Source organism: Hyla sarda (assembly GCF_029499605.1).
Source record: "Hyla sarda isolate aHylSar1 chromosome 1 unlocalized genomic scaffold, aHylSar1.hap1 SUPER_1_unloc_1, whole genome shotgun sequence".
Classification (NCBI taxonomy): Eukaryota; Metazoa; Chordata; class Amphibia; order Anura; family Hylidae; genus Hyla; species Hyla sarda.
The window spans coordinates 623,028-642,146 of NW_026607570.1; the positions used below are offsets into that span (position 1 = coordinate 623,028).

Here is a 19,119-nt window from a genome sequence, read left to right on the forward strand (position 1 = left end):
CAGGCGGCTGGGCGCGGGACTTAACTTATATAAACTCTCCTGTATACGAATACAGGGGGAGAAGCCACGTGAGCGCTAGAGATAAATCCGCACTGTTCTTCAGAGTTGGATATTCAGCTCCTCTTCTCATATAAGATGCATTTTGGTTACCATTAGGAGCAGAAGAAATCAGATAAGAATAAAGCTTAGATATTATTATTATTTAGGAAATAAATACAATCTCTCTAACCAATTTCAGGGACGTATGTTAGTATAACGCTTAAAACATTGGAGAGTAAAGATAAATTTACTTATAAAACCCCAGAAAGCCTGAGATTCCTCTATGGCCAAAGTCTTAGTAGAAGAATATAAATCTCGTAACGTAAAAGAATGTAAATGTTCCCACAAAGGGGAAGAGGGAAAATGTGTTTAGTAATAACCATAGGGAGTAAAGAAAGTGGGGTTAGGGGAGAAGGGAAATCAGAATCAGTCGTAGAGCAGTCTCGTAATACCGACAAAGTTATATATAAAAGAGGAAAGAACTAGAGAGGCCAAGGAGGAGTGCGGGGGCCACAAAATGGGCCCTATAGAAGGAGGGACTGAGGAGAATTCCATATCCACATGAGGAGGAATATAAAGGGGAGGATGAGAAAAAGAAGAGCGAACGAGCTCTAATAATCCAGACGAAGGAAAAGCTTTATAATAAGTGTGTAAATCCGGAAACACAAAACCGCCGTCTAATGTCTTCAGGGTGAGCGTCTATACGGGACACGTGGTCTCTTCTGAATCATAACAAAATTACTAAATAACCATCGGATAGAAGAAAAATAACAATTCCGTACTATGATAGGGACGGACTGGAAAAATATAAAATATTATTGGTAAATATAAGATTTAAGAACCTTTTTCCTTCCAATCCACGACATATATGGGAATTTACGAGCGTGTAACTGGGTCTTCAATCCGTGTAATAATGGCGCAAAGTGTGAAGTAAAGAGATCTTGTACCAGATGTGATCAGATCTCTAGGGATTTTATACCCCGGGGAGGACAAAGAAAAGGAAAAGAATTACACCGATGTTTACTGAACCCGGGGGACGCTGACATATTGACGACTTCTCATATAGAAAAATGGATTTTATGATCTGAGACCGAAAATAGACGTCAAGACGGGAAACGCTGGTCTAGGGTTTGTGATAAATAAAAGTATCTGCAGCGTCTTATGTTCAGAAGAGACGATCTTCAAGGGAGACGCGCGGATCCTGTCTGATGCCTTGAATTAAAGTCTCTATAATCATAATGAGAAGGGGGCGGGGACAACACAGACGCGTTACATTCCCTATATACAACGTCAGGGACAATATTACATTTATTATAAGTCCAGTGTGCGGAGATGATTATAAGAATAATAAATAATATAAGAAAGAAAACTTTTATTAACAATTGGTAACAAGTTTGGAGATGCAGATGATATATGTATAAATGTCAGATATCCTATGTACATGGTTAATATATAGATGTGTTATCTGCATCATTTACTGCTCTGAATTGGCTTCTCTCCTGTGTGAGTTCTTTTATGATTAACAAGACTTGATTGCTGAGTAAAACATTTCCCACATTCTGCACATGGAAATGGCTTCTCCCCTGTGTGAGTTCGTTTATGTTCACCAAGAATTGATTTCTTAGCAAAACATTTTCCACACTCTGCACATGAGAATGGCTTCTCCCCTGTGTGAGTTCTTTGATGATAAACAAGATTTGCTTTCTCAGTATAACATTTACCACATTCTGTACATGAAAATGGCTTCTCTCCTGTGTGAGTTATTTGATGTTTATAAAGAGTTGATTTGTGAGTAAAACATTTCCCACATTCTGAACATGAAAATGGCTTCTCTCCTGTGTGAGTTATTTGATGTCTAACAAGACTTGATTTAAAAGTAAAACATTTCCCACATTCTGAACATGAAAACGGCTTCTCTTCTGTGTGAGTTCTTTGATGTTGAACAAGACCTGAATTAGAAGTAAAACATTTTGCACATTCTGAGCATGAAAATGGCTTATCTCCTGTGTGAGTTCTTTGATGTACAACAAGATCGAATTTAGAAGTATAACATTTCCAACATTCTGAACATGAATATGGTTTATATACTGTATGAGCTTGCTGATGTCCAACACCCCTTCTGTGACCTTTATTTTGCTGAACATCCTGTGATGAGTGAGAAGACAGGACCTGTATATAAGGATGAGATGACAGATCTTGGCTGTGAAGGGCTGAGGGTGTATCTGGGATAATGGAATGTTCTTCATATGTATCTTGTGTGATATCATCATCTGCTTTATAATCTGAAGATATAAGATTCTCCTCTGATCTCCTGGTACAAGAATCTAGAGAGAATAACACAGATTTTATTATTAGTATTAACCCCTTAACAACCCTTAAGGACAACCCTTATTAACCCCTTAACAATCCTTAAGCTTTTGTGTTTTCATTTTTTCCTCCTCTCCTCATAGCCATAACTCTTTTATTTTTCCATCTACACTGTGTTTGAGAGCAGTTTTTTAGTGGGACCGATCTTACATTGTATTAACACCCTTCATTTACTGTGCATTAAAATATAAGTCCGTTCAATCACAGCGATATCTAATTTGCATAGTTTTTGTTACACTTTACTACTTTTTAAAAACAATTACAACAAAAAGCAAAAAAACGTTTTTTGAAAAATGTACATTTTTAAAAACATCTTTAGATTTTTTTTTCTATACACTTTTTGGTCCCTCTGTAGGACTTGTATGAGCAGTCATTGGATTGCTCATACAGATCAGTACAGTATTTACTGCATTGATCCATTAGAGCCGACCATAGACAGGCTGTATGAATAGCAGAGTCCCGGCAGTGACAGAGTCCTAGCAATCATGTTATGTGCCCTAAAATTGACTTGTTCTCCTCATAGATCAGGTTGGTACGATCGGTATGTATAACATAGTGTTATCTTTTACTCCATTTTTTTTATTTAAACTTATTTTAGTAAAAAGTGAGTAAAGAGACGTACAGTGTAAGTACAGACCATGGAAGTCTATGACAAAATCCCATTCAGCACAGCATGATGTATACAGAGTGAGGACAGCTGCATAACACAGTCAGTGACTACAGACACAATACAACCTAAACCGGGAACTAGAGCCTACGCAGAACTGGTTGTTCAATCCCACTCCCGCCCGCTCCCAATTATTTTTTTGACCAATTTACCCATGCGTGTAGGGTGTTTGCTCCACTCCTGCTAAAATGCCTGTCCAATCCCGCCCGCTAACATAGGAATGTACAGACACTAGGGTGCAATGCTCTGCACATACTCCCCATGTAAACTTTCCATTTCTATGCAGAGCACTTTTCAGTAAAAATGACACCTTAGCCGGTGGCAGGGGGAGGAGACTATTGGGAGGGGCACTCTGAGTGTGAGACCCGCAGCCATAGTGCCTGACTGCCCGTACGCAGCAGCCTCCTGACCATCTGCGTATTTGGAGTTGGGTCCCGTGGGATCCCAATCCCAGTGTATCCCTCTACCGGGAATTTTAAAGGTGTGCTCCGCCCACAGGATACAAAGGATAGGGGATAAGATGTCTGATGGTGGGGGTCCTACCACTGGGGACCGCCGTGATCTCTGTGCAGCACCCGACATTCCCTAAAGTTTTTTTCAGAATGCTTGGTTTGGGCGGCCGGAGATGTGACATCATGCCACGCCCCCTCCCATAGACATGAATGGAGGGGGCGTGACATAACATCCCGGCCACCCAAACTCGGCACTGTTAACATACTGTTTAGAATGCCGGGTGTTGCACGGAGATAACAGCTGCAGGACCCCCGTGATGAGACATCTTATCACCTATCCTTTGGGTAGGGGATAAGGTGTCTGTGGGCGGAGTAACATGTGGTGGCGCAGTATGGGAGTTATTACCAAGTACCCTTGCTGTCCTGTCGGGCAACCTTCCCTCAGTGTCCCCTGGGCCCCCCCTTGCACCTGCCCCCCTCCCCCCCCAATGAACATATGTTTACCATGTATTATACTGTGTAATGTGTGAAGAAAGCCTTGTCACTTTAGGAAAGGTTAAAAGGGGTTATCGGTTATCCAGGAAAAAACTTTTATATATATATATCAACTGGCTCCAGAAAGTTAAACAGATTTATAAATTACTTCTATTAATAAATCTTTTTTTTTTTTTTTGTAGTTTTATATTATATATACAAACACAGAGAAACAAACATAAAAATGCTATTATAATACAAGTCTTCCTTAGTTAAAGGAAGCAACCAGTATACCTCACTATAAATATAATATGTAAAGAAGAAGAAAAGAGGAAAAAAAAATAATCTATTAAGAAATCTTAATCCTTTCAGTACTAATGAGCTTCTAAAGTTAAGGTTGTTCTTTTCTGTCTAAGAGCTCTCTAATGACACGTGTCTCGGGAACCGCCCAGTTTAGAAGCAAATCCCCATAGCAAACCTCTTCTTAACTGGGCGTTTCCCGAGACACGTGTCATCAGAGAGGATTTAGACAGAAAAGAACAACCTTAACTTCAGAAACTCATAAGTACTGAAAGGATTAAGATTTTTTAATAGAAGTAATTTACAAATCTGTTTAACTTTCTGGAGCCAGTTGATATATATAAAAAAAAGTTTTTTCCTTGAATACCCCTTTAACATGTGAGTTATCATTTGATTGTTACCCAGGAGGTATCAGTGACCATGTGACCAATGGGACCTCCCCTATAAAAGCCCTGGGAGGAGCTAGCTCTCTCTCTTTCTGCTAAGCTGAGGTCCAGTGAAGTGGAGCCTAGGAGGGTGTTCAGAGTCATAGGAGCCTCAAGTCCAGTCTGCAGCCACAAGATACAAACCTGCAAGTAACCACAGTCACAGTATTGTCAGTCATCAGTCAAGTCTGTCACAGTCATCATTTGTCTAGTCAAAGTGGCCTGCACTAAAATGTCCACAGCTACTACAAGTCCCAGCAAGCCCTTCAGGTCTCTGAAATCCCTGGTCACCTCCTCTGGCCCTGGCTGAACTGTATAGACTTTTCCACCTGTCTAACCTCAGTAAAGCTACCGTTGTCCGTATCTTGGCGTCAGATTCCTTATTGCCCCCGTGCCTAGCCCAGGATCCAGCGGCATACCTTCGGGTGGTATTGAGGATAAACCATACCCTGGCGTCACAAACACAAGGGGTTAATGCCATCTGCCCCTAGGATAGTTCCATCTGCCCTATATCACACCCCCATACCACAAACACTTTAAACTTGAGCAGGTAACACCTCCTGAGCCACCACGGATAGGGTAGGACCCTAGACTGAGCTGGAAAGAATTCCCTCCCTTGGGCAGAGGGACCCCCCACACTACCCACCAGAAAAGGAAGAAAGGAGAAAGACAGAAGAGGAAAGGGTTAAAGAGAGGAGCCAACTACTATATATACTGATCCTATAGAGATGATAACAGTATATAGATAGAGCTGGAGGGGAGGTGTATAACTATGATATATACTGATCCCTTAGAGATAGCAGCAGCAGTATACATATATAACTAGAGGGCAGGTGTATAACTACAATATATCTTGATCCCATAGAGAAAGCAGCAGTATACAGATAGAGCTGGGAGAGGAGGTTTCTGGGAGCTTCCAGGATAATCTGATATGTGATGATGTCATCCTGTAGTTCATAGGGAGTCAGCTGACCTAGGACTGACCACTTACCCTGACACATTAAACTCTGATTTTCTGTGGGTCAGACTTATCACCACATGACCCAGTTACAGTAATTAACCCCTTCATGACCCAGCCCATTTTCACCTTCATGACCTGGGCATTTTTTGAAAATCTGACCACTGTCACTTTAAACATTAATAACTTTGGAATGCTTTTACTTATCATTCTGATTCCGAGATTGTTTTTTCGTGACATATTCTACTTTATTTTATCGGTAAAATTTCACTGATATTTTTATCCTTTCTTGGTAAAAAAATCTAAAAATTTCATGAAAATTTTGAAAATTTAGCATTTTTCTAACTTTGAAAGTCTCTGCTTGAAAGGAAAATGGATATTCCAAATAAATTACATATTGATTCACATATTCAATATGTCTACTTTGTGTCTGCATAAAAAAATTGACAAGTTTTTACTTTTGGAGGGCACCAGAGGGCTTCAAAGTTCCGCAGCAATTTTCCAATTTTTCTCAAGATTTTCAAAATCGTAATTTTTCAGGGCCCAGTTCAGGTTGGAAGTGGATTTTAAGGATCTTCATATTAGAAATACCCCATAAATGACCCCATTATAAAAACTGCACCCCCCAAAGTATTCAAAATGACATTCAGTAAGTGTTTTAACCCTTTAGGTGTTTCACAGGAATAGCAGCAAAGTGAAGGAGAAAATTCTAAATCTTCATTTTTTACACTCGCATTTTCTTGTAGACCCAATTTTTTAATTTTTACAAGGGGTAAAAGGAGAGAAATCACCCTAAAATTTGTAACCCAATTTCTCTCGAGTAAGGAAATACCTCATATGCGTATGTAAAGTGTTCGGCGGGCGCAGTAGAGGGCTCAGAAGGGAAGGAGCGACAATGGGATTTTGGAGAGTGAGTTTTTCTGAAAGGGTTTTTGGGGGGCATGTCCCATTTAGGAAGCCCCTATGGTGCCAGAACAGTGGACCCCCCCACATGTGACCCCATTTTGGAAACTATACCCCTCATGGAATGTAATAAGGGGTGCAGTGAGCATTTACACCCCACTGGCGTTTGACAGATATTTGAAACGGTGGACTGTGCAAATCAAAAATTTTATTTTTCATTTTCACAGACCACTGTTCCAAAAATCTGTCATACACCAGTGGGGTGTAAATGCTCACTGCACCCCTTATTACATTCCGTGAAGGGTGTAGTTTCCAAAATGGGGTCACATATGGATATTTATTGTTTTGCGTTTGTCAGAACTGCTGTAACAATCAGCCACCCCTGTGCAAATCGCCTCAAATGTACATGGTACACTCTCCCTTCTGGGCCTTGCTGTGCGCCCCCAGAGCACTTTGCGCCCACATATGGGGTATCTCCGTACTCAGGAGAAATTGCATTACAAATTTAGAGGGTCTTTTTTCCCTTTTACCTCTTGTGAAAATGAAAAGTATAGGGCAACACCAGCATGTCAGTGTAAAAAATTTATTTTTTTACACTAACATGCTGGTGTAGACCCCAACTTCACCTTTTTATAAGGGGTTAAAGAAGAAAAAGCCCCCCAAAATTTGTAAGGCAATTTCTCCCGAGTACGGCGATACCCCATATGTGTCCCAAAACTGTTGCCCTGAAATACGACAGGGCTCCAAAGTGAGAGAGCGCCATGCGCATTTGAGGCCTGAATTAGGGATTGCATAGGGGTGGACATAGGGGTATTCTACGCCAGTGATTCCCAAACAGGGTGCCTCCAGCTGTTGCAAAACTCCCAGCATGCCTGGACAGTCAATGGCTGTCCGGCAATACTGGGAGTTATTATTTTGCAACAGCTGGAGGCTCCGTTTTGGAAACAGTAGCGTACCAGACGTTTTTCATTTTTTGGGGGGAGGGGGGCTGTGTAGGGGTATGTGTATATGTAGTGTTTTTTACTTTTTATTTTAGGTTAGTGTCAGTGTAGTGTAGTGTTTTTAGGGTACAGTCACATGGGCAGAGGTTCACAGCAAGTTTGCCGCTGGAAGTTTGAGCTGCAGCGCAAAATTTGCCCCATCTCAAACTTGCAGCACTCACTGTAAACCTCCGCCCATGTGAGTGTACCCTGTACATTCACATTGGGGGGAGGGGGCAAACATCCAGCTGTTGCAAACTCCGAGCATGCCCTTTGGCTGTCCGTGCATGCTGGGAGTTGTAGTTTTGCAACAGCTGGAGGAACACTGGTTTGGAAACACTAAGTTAAGTAATAAACTTTCAAGTGTTTTGCAACCAAACTTAGTGTTTCCAAACCAGTGTGCCTCCAGCTGTTGCAAAACTACAACTCCCAGCATGCATGGTCTGTCAGTGCATGCTGGGAGTTATAGTTTTGCAACAATTGCAACAGCTGGAGGCACTGAGGTAGGAAACGGACAATGTTTCCCAACTAGTGTGCCTCCAGATGTTGCAAAACTACAACTCCCAGCATGCCCAGACTGCCAAGGCATGCTGGAAGTTGTAGTTCGGCAATATCTGAAGGATCAGATGTTGCCGAACTACAACTTCCAGCATGCTTGGGCAGTCTGGGCATGCTGGGAGTTGTAGTTTTGCAACATCTGGAGGTCCACAGTTTGGAGACCACTGTATAATGGTCTCCAATCTGTGCTCTTCCAGATGTTAGAGAACTACAACTCCCAGCATGCCTGGACAGACTGAGCATGCTGAGATTTGTAGTTTTGCAACATCTGGAAGAGCACAGATTGGAGACCATTATACAGTGGTCTCCAAACTGTGGACCTCCAGATGTTGCAAAACTACAACTCCCAGCATGCCCAGAAAGCCAAAGGCTGTCTGGGCATGCTGGGAGTTGCAGTTTTGAAACTCTCAGAGGCAGCAGTGAGATCGCTTTACGGCGATCTCACTGCTGCCAATGAAGATGCCGCCCTGCTGCCGGAAACTCACCTCCGGGACGCAGCGCAGCCGGGACCGCACGGAGGACGTCGGGACCGCACGGAGGACGCCGGGACCGCTCGGGACACAACTCCGACGGGTAAGTGACGCCGGGGGACGGGACAGGGACACTTAGCAGAGCGGTGTGTGTCCCGATCCCCGTGATCGGAACTCACACACCGCGCTGCTAAGTATTCTGATAGCGAAACGCTGCTATCAGCTAGTCAGATTTGACCAGCTGATAGCAGCGATCGCTGGGGGGGGGTGGGGGATGAAACCCCCCGTGGTCGCACGGTAAGATGGCTGGCTATCAGTGATTGCCACCATCTTTCCGGGCGCTGCGGGATGCCGCGAGTAGCGGCAGTAATGTCCATGACGTACCTGTATGTCATGGGTCGGGAACACCTTGCCACCCATGACGTACAGGTATGTCATAGGTCGGGAAGGGGTTAAAGGGGTTCTCCGGTGCTTAGACATCTTATACCCTATCCAAAGGATAGGGGATAAGATGCCTGATCGCGGGGGTCCCGTCGCTGGGGACCCCTGTGATCTTGCACGCCACAACCCAGTTAAAATCAGTCCCCGCAGCGTGTTCGCTCCGGGTCTGATTACTGGCGACCACAGGGCCGACAGCATGTGACGTCACGCCTGCGCCCCCGTGTGACATCATGCTCCGCCCCTCAATGCAAGCCTACGGGAGGGGGCGTGATAGAGAACACGCTCCAGGGGCTGATTTTAACTGGGGTGCGGCGTGCAAGATCACGGGGGTCCCCAGCGACGGGACCCCCGCGCGATCAGGCATCTTATCCCCTATCCTTTGGATAGGGGATAAGATGTCTAAGCGCCGGAGAACCCCTTTAACTAACAGAAAAGTTAAAGGAGTAAGCTCAGGGCATATTTAAGAATATATATATATTTTAAAAAGAATAAAACATTTTTTTAAACTAGTCATAAAAAAATATGTAAATTGGGAATCGTTTAAATCGTACTGACCTAAGAATCAAATTAGCAAAAGTGCATTTTCTTTTCAGTTTCACCTCACAAATAATCATTTTTTCCAGTTTTATAGAATATTTTATGGGAATGAAGGATTTCATTATCACTTACAGTGGATCCTGCAAAATACATGTCTGTGTCTATTAACGGGGGAGGAAAAAATTAAAGATGCAAAAATTATAACTGGCTACATCATTAACCTGTTAAGTACCAAGGGAGTACCTGTATGCCCTGAGTCCGCTCCCTTTCTATAATGCGGGGCCACAGCCGGGACCAGTAACTAATAGCGCGCGGCACTGATCGCGGTGCCACGCACTATTAACCCTTTAGACGAGGCGTTCAAAGTTGATTGCCACATCTGAAGTGAAACTAAACTACCACCGGCTAGCTCAGTGGGCTGTTCGGAACCGCCGTAGTAAAATCGCGGCATCCCGAACAGCTGTAGGACACAAGGAGGGTCCCCCTACCTGCCTCCTGGTGTCCGATCGCTGAATGACTGCTCAGTGCCTGAGATCCGGGCATGAGCAGTCAAGCAGCAGAATCATTGATCAATGTTATCCTATGGGATAACAAAGATCAATGTAAAAGATCAGTGTGTGCAGTCTTATAGTCTCCTATGGGATAACAGTGATCAATGTAAAAGATCAATGTGTGCAGTGTTATAGTCCCCTGTGGGATAACAATGATCAGTGTAAAAGATCAGTGTGTGCAGTGTTATAGTCTCCTATGGGAGCTATAACATTGCAAAAAAAAGTGGAAAAAAAAAGTAAATAAAGGTAATTTAACCCCTTCCATAATAAAAATTTGAATCGCCCCTTTTCCCATAAAAAAAAGTGTAAATAAAAACAAACATATGTGATATCGCCGTGTGCGGAAACATCCAAATTATAAAAATATATCATTAATTAAACCGCACGGTCAATGGCGTAAGCGCAAGAAAATTCTAAAGTCAAAAATAGCGTATTTTTGTTCACTTTTTATATCATGAAGAAATTTATAAAAAGCGAACAAAAAGTCCAATCAATACAAATGGTACCGCTAAAAACTTCAGATCATGGCGCAAAAGATAAGCCATCATACCGCCCTGTACGCGGAAAAACAAAAATGTTATAGGGGTCAGAAGATGACAATTTTAAACGTATAAATTTTCCTGCATGTAGTTATGATTTTTTCCAGAAGTACGACAAAATCAAATTGGGTGGTCTTTGAACTGTTGCCTTTAAATAGCCAGGACCCAGCAGGGAAGGGGCTGGCTGACTGAAAGGTAGCCAGGGAAATAAGTAGCTGCTCATTAATATCAGCTGAGGTTTTGCTGTTTGAGAAACCAGCAGTGGAGCAAAGGCAAGAGCCCTCCCAGTACCCACCTCTAAACAAGCCCTCCACATACGGGAGCAACATATTTGTGAAGGGATTAAGCATGAAGGGCACGGAGAAGGGCAGGAGCGCGTACATCTATAGCTGGAACCCAGGACCGTTCCTCTGGTCCATAGCCTTTCCAGTGGATTAGATACTGGAGGCCGCCCCTGGACACATGGGAGTCAAGGATACTGCAGACCTCATAATCCGACCCAGTCAAGGAGGTAGTGAGGTGTAGAGAACAACAACTTTAACCCCTTAAAAATTTTCATTTTTGCTATTTAAATTTTCTTCCTTATTGTTATTGATTTAAAATAAGTAATGTCATTACAAAGTACAATTGGTGATGCAAAAAACAAGTCATATGTGTCTATAGGGGGGAAATTACGTGTTATGATTTTTAGAAGATAAAAATCATAAGTTTAATTTCCCCCCTATAGACCCATATAAGGGCTTGTTTTTTGCATCACCAATTGTACTTTGTAATGACATTACTTATTTTAAAACATAATTGGCTGCAAAACAAAAAAAATAAAAATTTGTGGGGTGAAATAAAAAAAATGCAAATTAGCAAATTTTTAGGGCTTCCGTTTCTACGCACTGCAATTTTCGGTAAAAATTACACCTTATCTTTATTCTGTAGGTCCATACAGTTACATGGATACACAATTTATGTAGGTTTTATTTATTTTACTACTTTAAAAAAAAAATTATAACTACATGCACCATGTAAAATTGTCATCTTTTGACCCCTATAACTTTTATTTTTCCGTGTTCGGGGCGGTTTTTGCGCCGTGGTCTGTAGTTTTTATCGGTACCATTTTTGTTTTGATGGGACTTTTTGATGGCTTTTTGTTAATATTTTTATGGTATATGAACTTTTTTTTAGCCCTCACAGGGAGCTACAACATGCAATCTTTTGATTGCATACACTGATCAATGCTATGCCATAGCATATCATTAATCAGTGTTATCAGCGCTCTGCTGCTCCAACCTGCTAAGCAGGCATGAAGCAGTAGATCGCCAATCGGACGACAAGGAGGTAGGTGAGGACCCTCCCGCCGTCCAGTAAGCTGATCGGGACATCACAATTTTGTCTCAATAGTCCAGATCAGCTCAGCTGAGCTGCAGCGGAACTTTTGGTTTCGTTTTAGATGCTGTTATCAACTTTGATCGTGGCGTCTAAAGTGTTAATGCCGGGCATCGGCACAATTGGCCGTGCCCCGGCATTAACCTTGGGTCCCGGCTGCTGATAGCAGTCGGGACCCATGGGGTTTGAAGCGTTCAATGCTCGGGAGAACGGTTTAGACCCCGGTAATGGGACTCAGGACGTACAGGTACGCCCTGAGTCCTTTAGTGGTTAAGAATAAAATGTGGAAGACCTTGGAAGTCCGCATGGAGGGCGCGAGGTAAGTCCATAGGAAACCGGGTTAACCTGTCAAAGTACGTGGTAGGGCAAAATATACAGGGGAGCCATTTTTTGGGGTAGAAGTGCAGGGAATCAAGTTGTGGGGGAACAACCATACCCTCTCCCCGATCTTCAAGGAGGGTGTCACTAATTGCCTTACAGTCAGTCTGGAGCTTCTGCTACATGGACCTCTAGAGCGATCCTTGGATTTTAGTATATGTGCTGTCGAAGTGACTTCAATAAGATTCTGCTGCACTGTGCACACAATGGAATTTACAGATTAGACTTGTCCAGATAGACTTGTGTATTCTTTCTGCAGATTCCGCTCGGAAATGCATTACAGTATACGAGACGCAGCATTTCTGAGCCGTCCTATCGGCTATCGGAGCATTCTAATCTGCGGAATGTCGCCCGTGTTTTCTGGGAGTTTTTTCTGCACTTTTTCAGCCATTTGAACCCGGCCTTAGTGTTCTTAGTGCCAAGGAGAAAGGAGACACATAATAAAATGGGGAGAAGAAGAAGAGAGCCCACCAAGCCTGTCCTAGAGATAAACATTTGTTTGTTTTTAACCTCTCTTGCTCTGGACAGTTCCTGACACGGACAGAGGTGTCAGCAGAGAGCACTGTGGTCAGACTGAAAAGAACTAGACAACTTTCTCTGCAGCATACAGCAGCTGATAAGTACTGGAAGGCTAAAGATGATTTTGAATAACTTTTTAGCACCAGTTGATTAAAAAAACAATTTCCATCGGAGTCCATACAAAAGTTATTACAACCGGTAACTGAGCAGAAACTGTTACTGCTCTCTGCATTAAGTGGTTACTACTCACCTAGGCAGTTACCTGTAGGAATGTCCTCCATATACTGCTCATCACCGCTCACATCTGTCTCTTCTTTTATGTCTGTAGTATTAATATAGATCAGATCTATCCCTGTAGGAATGTCCTCCTTATACTGCTCATCACTGCTCACATCTGTCTCTTCTTCTTCCTTTATGTCTGTAGCATTAAAATAGATTAGATCTTTCTCTGTTTGAATGTTCACCTTATACTGCTCATCACCACTCAAATCTGTCTTTTCTTCTTCCCTTATGTCTGTAGCATTAATATAGATGATCTCTTTCCCTGTAGGAATGTCCTCCTTATTCTGCTCATCACCGCTCACATGTGTCTCTGGAGCATTAATATTGTTCGGATCTTCTGCCTAAATCATAACATGTGGAAGAAATATAGTAAAAGTCATCAGACAGTAGTAGAAGTCACGTGGGATGTTATATATGAGCAGGAGATGAGGAGTCATGGAGGGTGAGGGGACTGACCACAAGAGCTTCACAGCCCTTCTACAGATCATAGGGAATATCTCCATCTACCTGATCATCCTGTGGAAGAAGAGGACGGGGACACCTCTCTGGTGCTGTTCTCTTACTGGATCTGACTGTAGGGAACACATACAGAGACTGAATTCATTCTTTATATACAAATAATGAGAGGACGTGTGTATATAGTCATGTCTATTACCTGGTGATGTGAGGGGCTGCTGATCCTCCATCATGACCTGATCCTTGTACTGATCCTTGTGTCCTTCTACATACTCCCACTCCTCCATGGAGAAATAGACCGCCACGTCCTGACACCTTATAGGAACCTGACACATAATGATACAGTCATCACCCCGACCCCTCCAGTGGTGTTACTGTATAATGTCCCAGCATTCCCAGCAGTGTCACCTCTCCAGTCATCACCAGACCCCTCCATTACTGTATAATGTCCCAGCAGTGTCACCTCTCCAGTCATCACCAGACCCCTCCATTACTGTATAATGTCCCAGCAGTGTCACCTCTCCAGTCATCACCAGACCCCTCCATTACTGTATAATGTCCCAGCAGTGTCACCTCTCCAGTCATCACCAGACCCCTCCATTACTGTATAATGTCCCAGCAGTGTCACCTCTCCAGTCATCACCAGACCCCTCCATTACTGTATAATGTCCCAGCAGTGTCACCTCTCCAGTCATCACCAGACCCCTCCATTACTGTACAATGTCCCAGCAGTGTCACTTCTCCAGTCATCACCAGACCCCTCCATTACTGTATAATGTCCCAGCATTCCCAGCAGTGTCACCTCTCCAGTCATCACCAGACCCCTCCATTACTGTATAATGTCCCAGCAGTGTCACCTCTCCAGTCATCACCAGACCCCTCCATTACTGTACAATGTCCCAGCAGTGTCACCTCTCCAGTCATCACCAGACCCCTCCATTACTGTATAATGTCCCAGCAGTGTCACCTCTCCAGTCATCACCAGACCCCTCCATTACTGTATAATGTCCCAGCAGTGTCACCTCTCCAGTCATCACCAGACCCCTCCATTACTGTATAATGTCCCAGCAGTGTCACCTCTCCAGTCATCACCAGACCCCTCCATTACTGTATAATGTCCCAGCAGTGTCACCTCTCCAGTCATCACCAGACCCCTCCATTACTGTATAATGTCCCAGCAGTGTCACCTCTCCAGTCATCACCAGACCCCTCCATTACTGTATAATGTCCCAGCAGTGTCAACTCTCCAGTCATCACCAGACCCCTCCATTACTGTATAATGTCCCAGTGTCACCTCTCCAGTCATCACCAGACCCCTCCATTACTGTATAATGTCTCAGCAGTGTCACCTCTCCAGTCATCACCAGACCCCTCCATTACTGTATAATGTCCCAGCAGTGTCACCTCTCCAGTCATCACCAGACCCCTCCATTACTGTATAATGTCCCAGCAGTGTCACCTCTCAATTCATCACCAGACCCCTCCATTACTGTATAATGTCCCAGCAGTGTCACCTCTCCAGTCATCACCAGACCCCTCCATTACTGTATAATGTCCCAGCAGGGTCACCTCTCCAGTCAGCAGCTCCATCATCTTGTTGATGAGTTCTAGAATCTTCTGTTCATCCATTTCCTCATGTATCAGGGAGTGAGGTGGGAGCCCTGGGATTGGGCTCAGGGTTCTTCCCCGACAGCGCCCACTAGAGGACTTCTTCACTACTATGTAATTCTGTGTACGAAGAGACACATTAATATCACATTCCCATACATTCCCAGAATCCCTCACCTCTCCAGTCATATCCATCTGTTATTCCATAGATAAGAATGAGGTCATGTGACATCACTCCCAGAATCCCTCACCTCTCCAGTCATATCCATCTGTTATTCCATAGACAAGAATGAGGTCATGTGACATCACTCCCAGAATCCCTCACCTCTCCAGTCATATCCATTTGTTATTACATAGATAAGAATGAGGTCATGTGACATCACTCCCAGAATCCCTCACCTCTCCAGTCATATCCATCTGTTATTACATAGATAAGAATGAGGTCATGTGACATCACTCCCAGAATCCCTCACCTCTCCAGTCATATTCATCTGTTATTACATAGATAAGAATGAGGTCATGTGACATCACTACCAGAATCCCTCACCTCTCCAGTCATATCCATCTGTTATTACACACATAAGAATGAGGTCATGTGACATCACTCCCAGAATCCCCCACCTCTCCAGTCATATCCATCTGTTATTACATAGATAAGAATGAGGTAATGTGACATCACTCCCAGAATCCCTCACCTCTCCAGTCATATCCATCTGTAATTACACAGATAAGAATGAGGTCATGTGACATCACTCCCAGAATCCCTAACCTCTCTGGTCATATCCATCTGTTATTACATAGATAAGAATGAGGTCATGTGACATCACTCCCAGAATCCCTCACCTCTCCAGTCATATCCATCTTTTATTACATAGATAAGAATGAGGTCATGTGACATCACTCCCAGAATCCCTCACCTCTCCAGTAAGCCGGAAGAGTATCTGTAGGGTGAGGTTTATGATCCTGTCGGCCATCTTGTTCCTGTCTCTCTCCATGGTTGATGGGTCATCCAGGAGAATTCTCTTATATAGAAGATATCAGCAGAGGATCCTGGATTGGAGAAACCTGAAGGGAAGAAGAGGAGACGATGATAAACCGCACCAGATTCTATGGAGAAATAAAATCCATTTCCTGGAGATAATCTGGGGAAACATCTGAGGAGACATTATAGTCACAATCATGGAGGCTGTAAACCTAGTCAGGGATCCATCATAGTCTGGGGCGGAGTCATGGGGGATGGGTAGAATATGGAGACAGGAATCCAATGCTGTCTTGTTCTTACTGACGTGTCTATTGGGGGGGGGGGGGGTTAGGTTTTTTGGCTTTTTAACTATATTTTTTCCTGGGAGCTTTCGCTTTCTATTTCCTGCATTCTACACAGGATCCGGCCCGTTGTCTTCTCCGAGCTCCAGGAACAGGACCTCACTTTCTCTGTTGGACGGTGATCACATGGGTGAAGAGTAGGGATTAATGGACATTTTCGATTAAAATCAATATTGGTAATCGCTGTCGATGATTTCCTTTACAGATAAATCGCGCACCGATTAGTTGTTGCAGAAATCCTCAAAAGTAGAGCGCAGCATACCACGGTGACATCATCATTACGGATGACCATTCGGGCCGTACGGCTGGGCTTATGATCTAGAAGAAATGCCAAGTCAGGGTTAATGACAATCTCCTGGTTTCGGAAGGCGTCTCCACTCCCCCTCAATGTCCTCTATCTCACCAGGATACAGAGCACGATCATAATCCTGGAGTTACGGGAGACGGTCGGGGGCGATGACTTTCATCAGGACTTGATCATTGGATATAACGGTCATATTGGGTAAACGGCGCTGACATCTGTCCTGTATTATAACAGCGTTTACCACATTGTCCTCCTCAGTTACTGACGCGGTCACATGACACATTTCTGTGCTTTTTGTACTCGGATTCACATAAAGCTTTGGTGGGATCATAAGTGAATGGATCCGCGTCACACTGGGAATTATTGTCCCGGAATGTTACATAATTGTCCTGAAATGGGGCAGAAAGCCAATCTGGTCTCCAGGGTTGGTACCACACTATGTCGGGAGTTTGAATCCTGACGTGGATGTTGTCCCTCCAGGTACCCATGTTATGGACCCTTTTCATCGTTGTTTGTGGTAACAAAGGGGAAGGAACAGAGGGGCCCGAGCAGAGAAGGCTGAGGGAGAATCCTCTGAGGAGAGACCATATGTTACCACTGTGCCTCGTGTACAGGCTGTGCGGCTGTAAAGAAGGAGCTAGAAGCAGCCACAAGGACCACAGTGGCGGCCATCTTAGATTGCTGTATGGAAGAAATGGCTAATACCCAGAGAAGAAATTAACCAGATGACAGGATGGGCGGGGAGGTGACCTGCAGCCCTTCACTATACAAACACGCCTCCTTCCATAGACCTGGTCAAATCGCCCGCTTGCTGCAAACTGCTGGGCCCCCATACAGGAGATTGCAGGGGATCCCAGCAGTTGGACCCCCGCAATCTATATCTTATCCCCTATACTTTGGATAGGGGATGTTATTTTTCACTGCACTAGTCCTTTATGGGTTAATAGTATCCCCAATAATCCTGATCTGATGGTGACCGCACACACATACCTGTATCTGTAGAGGAGCTGTGTGCTTACAGGACCTGCGATGATGTCACCGTCATGTGATCAGTCACATGGAGGAGGAGGAGGAGTCACATGATCAGGGGCTGCTGCTCTGAGAGATCTCCACATACAACAGCAGTGACTGCTCCACCAGGACATGCTCTGTATCTGCTACATGCTGGAGGTGTAGGACCTGTGATGATGTCACAATCATGTGACCAGTAACATTTTGAGGCAAAGATTAGCAGTAAATAAGTGACTATGGCTGAAGGACCTGTGGGGAGGATCATGTGACAGGAGTGGGCGGGGCTGAGCAGTGCAGGATAGAAGAGATTGTGATTGAAGGACCTGTGATAATGGTCATGTGACAGTAGAGTCCTGCATACACTGAGCAGATGAGCCTAGAGCAGCAGCCCCTGATCATGTGACTCCTCCATGTGACTGATCACATGACGGTGACATCATCGCAGGTCCTGTAAGTACACGGCTCCTCTACAGATACAGGTATGTGTGTTCTCTCCCTGTCAGGATTCCCTTACGTCCCCCCAGCAGCACAGATGGTATATTCCTCCCCCCCGCACACTGGTATGACCCATGCATTGTACTGACAATAAAACCTTACAAGGGTTAATCGCACCCCCTCCCCTATATAGAGGCGATCCCCTCATCCTCTGATTTCTGTATTTTTTGTGGTTTTTACTTTAATATTATTTTATCTTTGCTCCTGGTGAGAGAAGGGTTAATATATTGTCTTGTTTCTGCTGCTGTTTGTGTTATTCCGCCATCTTTACTCATTTCCTATATCTCCGCCCAGTTGGCCCCCAGCTAGAAGCCCCGCCCTCCTGTCTTAGTGGCCCTATTCCTGTTATGTCTTTACCTCTAATATGTCAGGTTCTTCTTCTCCTTCTGGTTCTCTCCCCGCGGTGTCCACATGTCTCCCCGGCCGCCGCCATCTTGTAGAAGGAGGTTTATGGAGAACTGGGCCGACTCCTCTGTGGATCCAGGCTCTGCCGACACGCCCCCTCCCATAGACATGAATGGAGGGGGTGGGGCTGTGACATCATGAGGGGTGTGACTGTGACATCACGAGGGGGTGTGGCTGTGACATCACGAGGGGGTGTGGCTGTGACATCACGAGGGTGTGTGGCTGTGACATCACAAGGGGGTGTGGCTGAGACATCCCGCCTTATGCTTCCCCCCCCCCCTTGTTTCCCTTCACCCTCTA

The 19,119-nt window shown here is 44.3% G+C and overlaps 2 protein-coding genes across 3 annotated transcripts in view; one reads left to right on the top strand and one right to left on the bottom strand.

Annotated features, from left to right (window-relative positions):
* Positions 1-19,119, top strand: part of LOC130297920 (uncharacterized) — a gene marked incomplete at its 5' end in the record, with an annotated part of 145,804 nt that overhangs the window by 108,888 nt on the left and 17,797 nt on the right.
* Positions 1,452-17,971, bottom strand: LOC130297893 (oocyte zinc finger protein XlCOF7.1-like). Of its 2 annotated transcripts, none has more exons than XM_056550739.1 (7): positions 17,899-17,971; positions 16,199-16,346; positions 15,243-15,401; positions 13,873-13,999; positions 13,725-13,789; positions 13,198-13,558; positions 1,452-2,363 (listed from the first exon to the last, which is right to left on the bottom strand). In XM_056550739.1, the coding sequence occupies exons 2-7, from the start codon at positions 16,274-16,276 to the stop codon at positions 1,510-1,512; spliced, it is 1,644 nt and encodes a 547-aa protein (XP_056406714.1). In that variant the 5' UTR covers positions 16,277-16,346; positions 17,899-17,971; the 3' UTR covers positions 1,452-1,509. The 2 variants fall into 2 exon arrangements, with proteins under 2 accessions (XP_056406714.1, XP_056406713.1); XM_056550738.1 differs by having other exon boundaries at positions 13,186-13,558.

What these genes read in the sequence shown, in the direction of transcription:
- LOC130297893 (XM_056550738.1), bottom strand. Translation starts at nt 16,276, where the DNA reads ATGGAGAGAGACAGGAACAAGATGGCCGACAGGATCATAAACCTCACC. An exon ending in TGGAGCTGCTGACTGGAGAG is followed by an intron (nt 14,000 to 15,242) that starts GTGACCCTGCTG and finishes ATTATGTGTCAG; the next exon opens with GTTCCTATAAGGTGTCAGGA. An exon ending in TTCTTCCACAGGATGATCAG is followed by an intron (nt 13,559 to 13,724) that starts GTAGATGGAGAT and finishes GTTATGATTTAG; the next exon opens with GCAGAAGATCCGAACAATAT.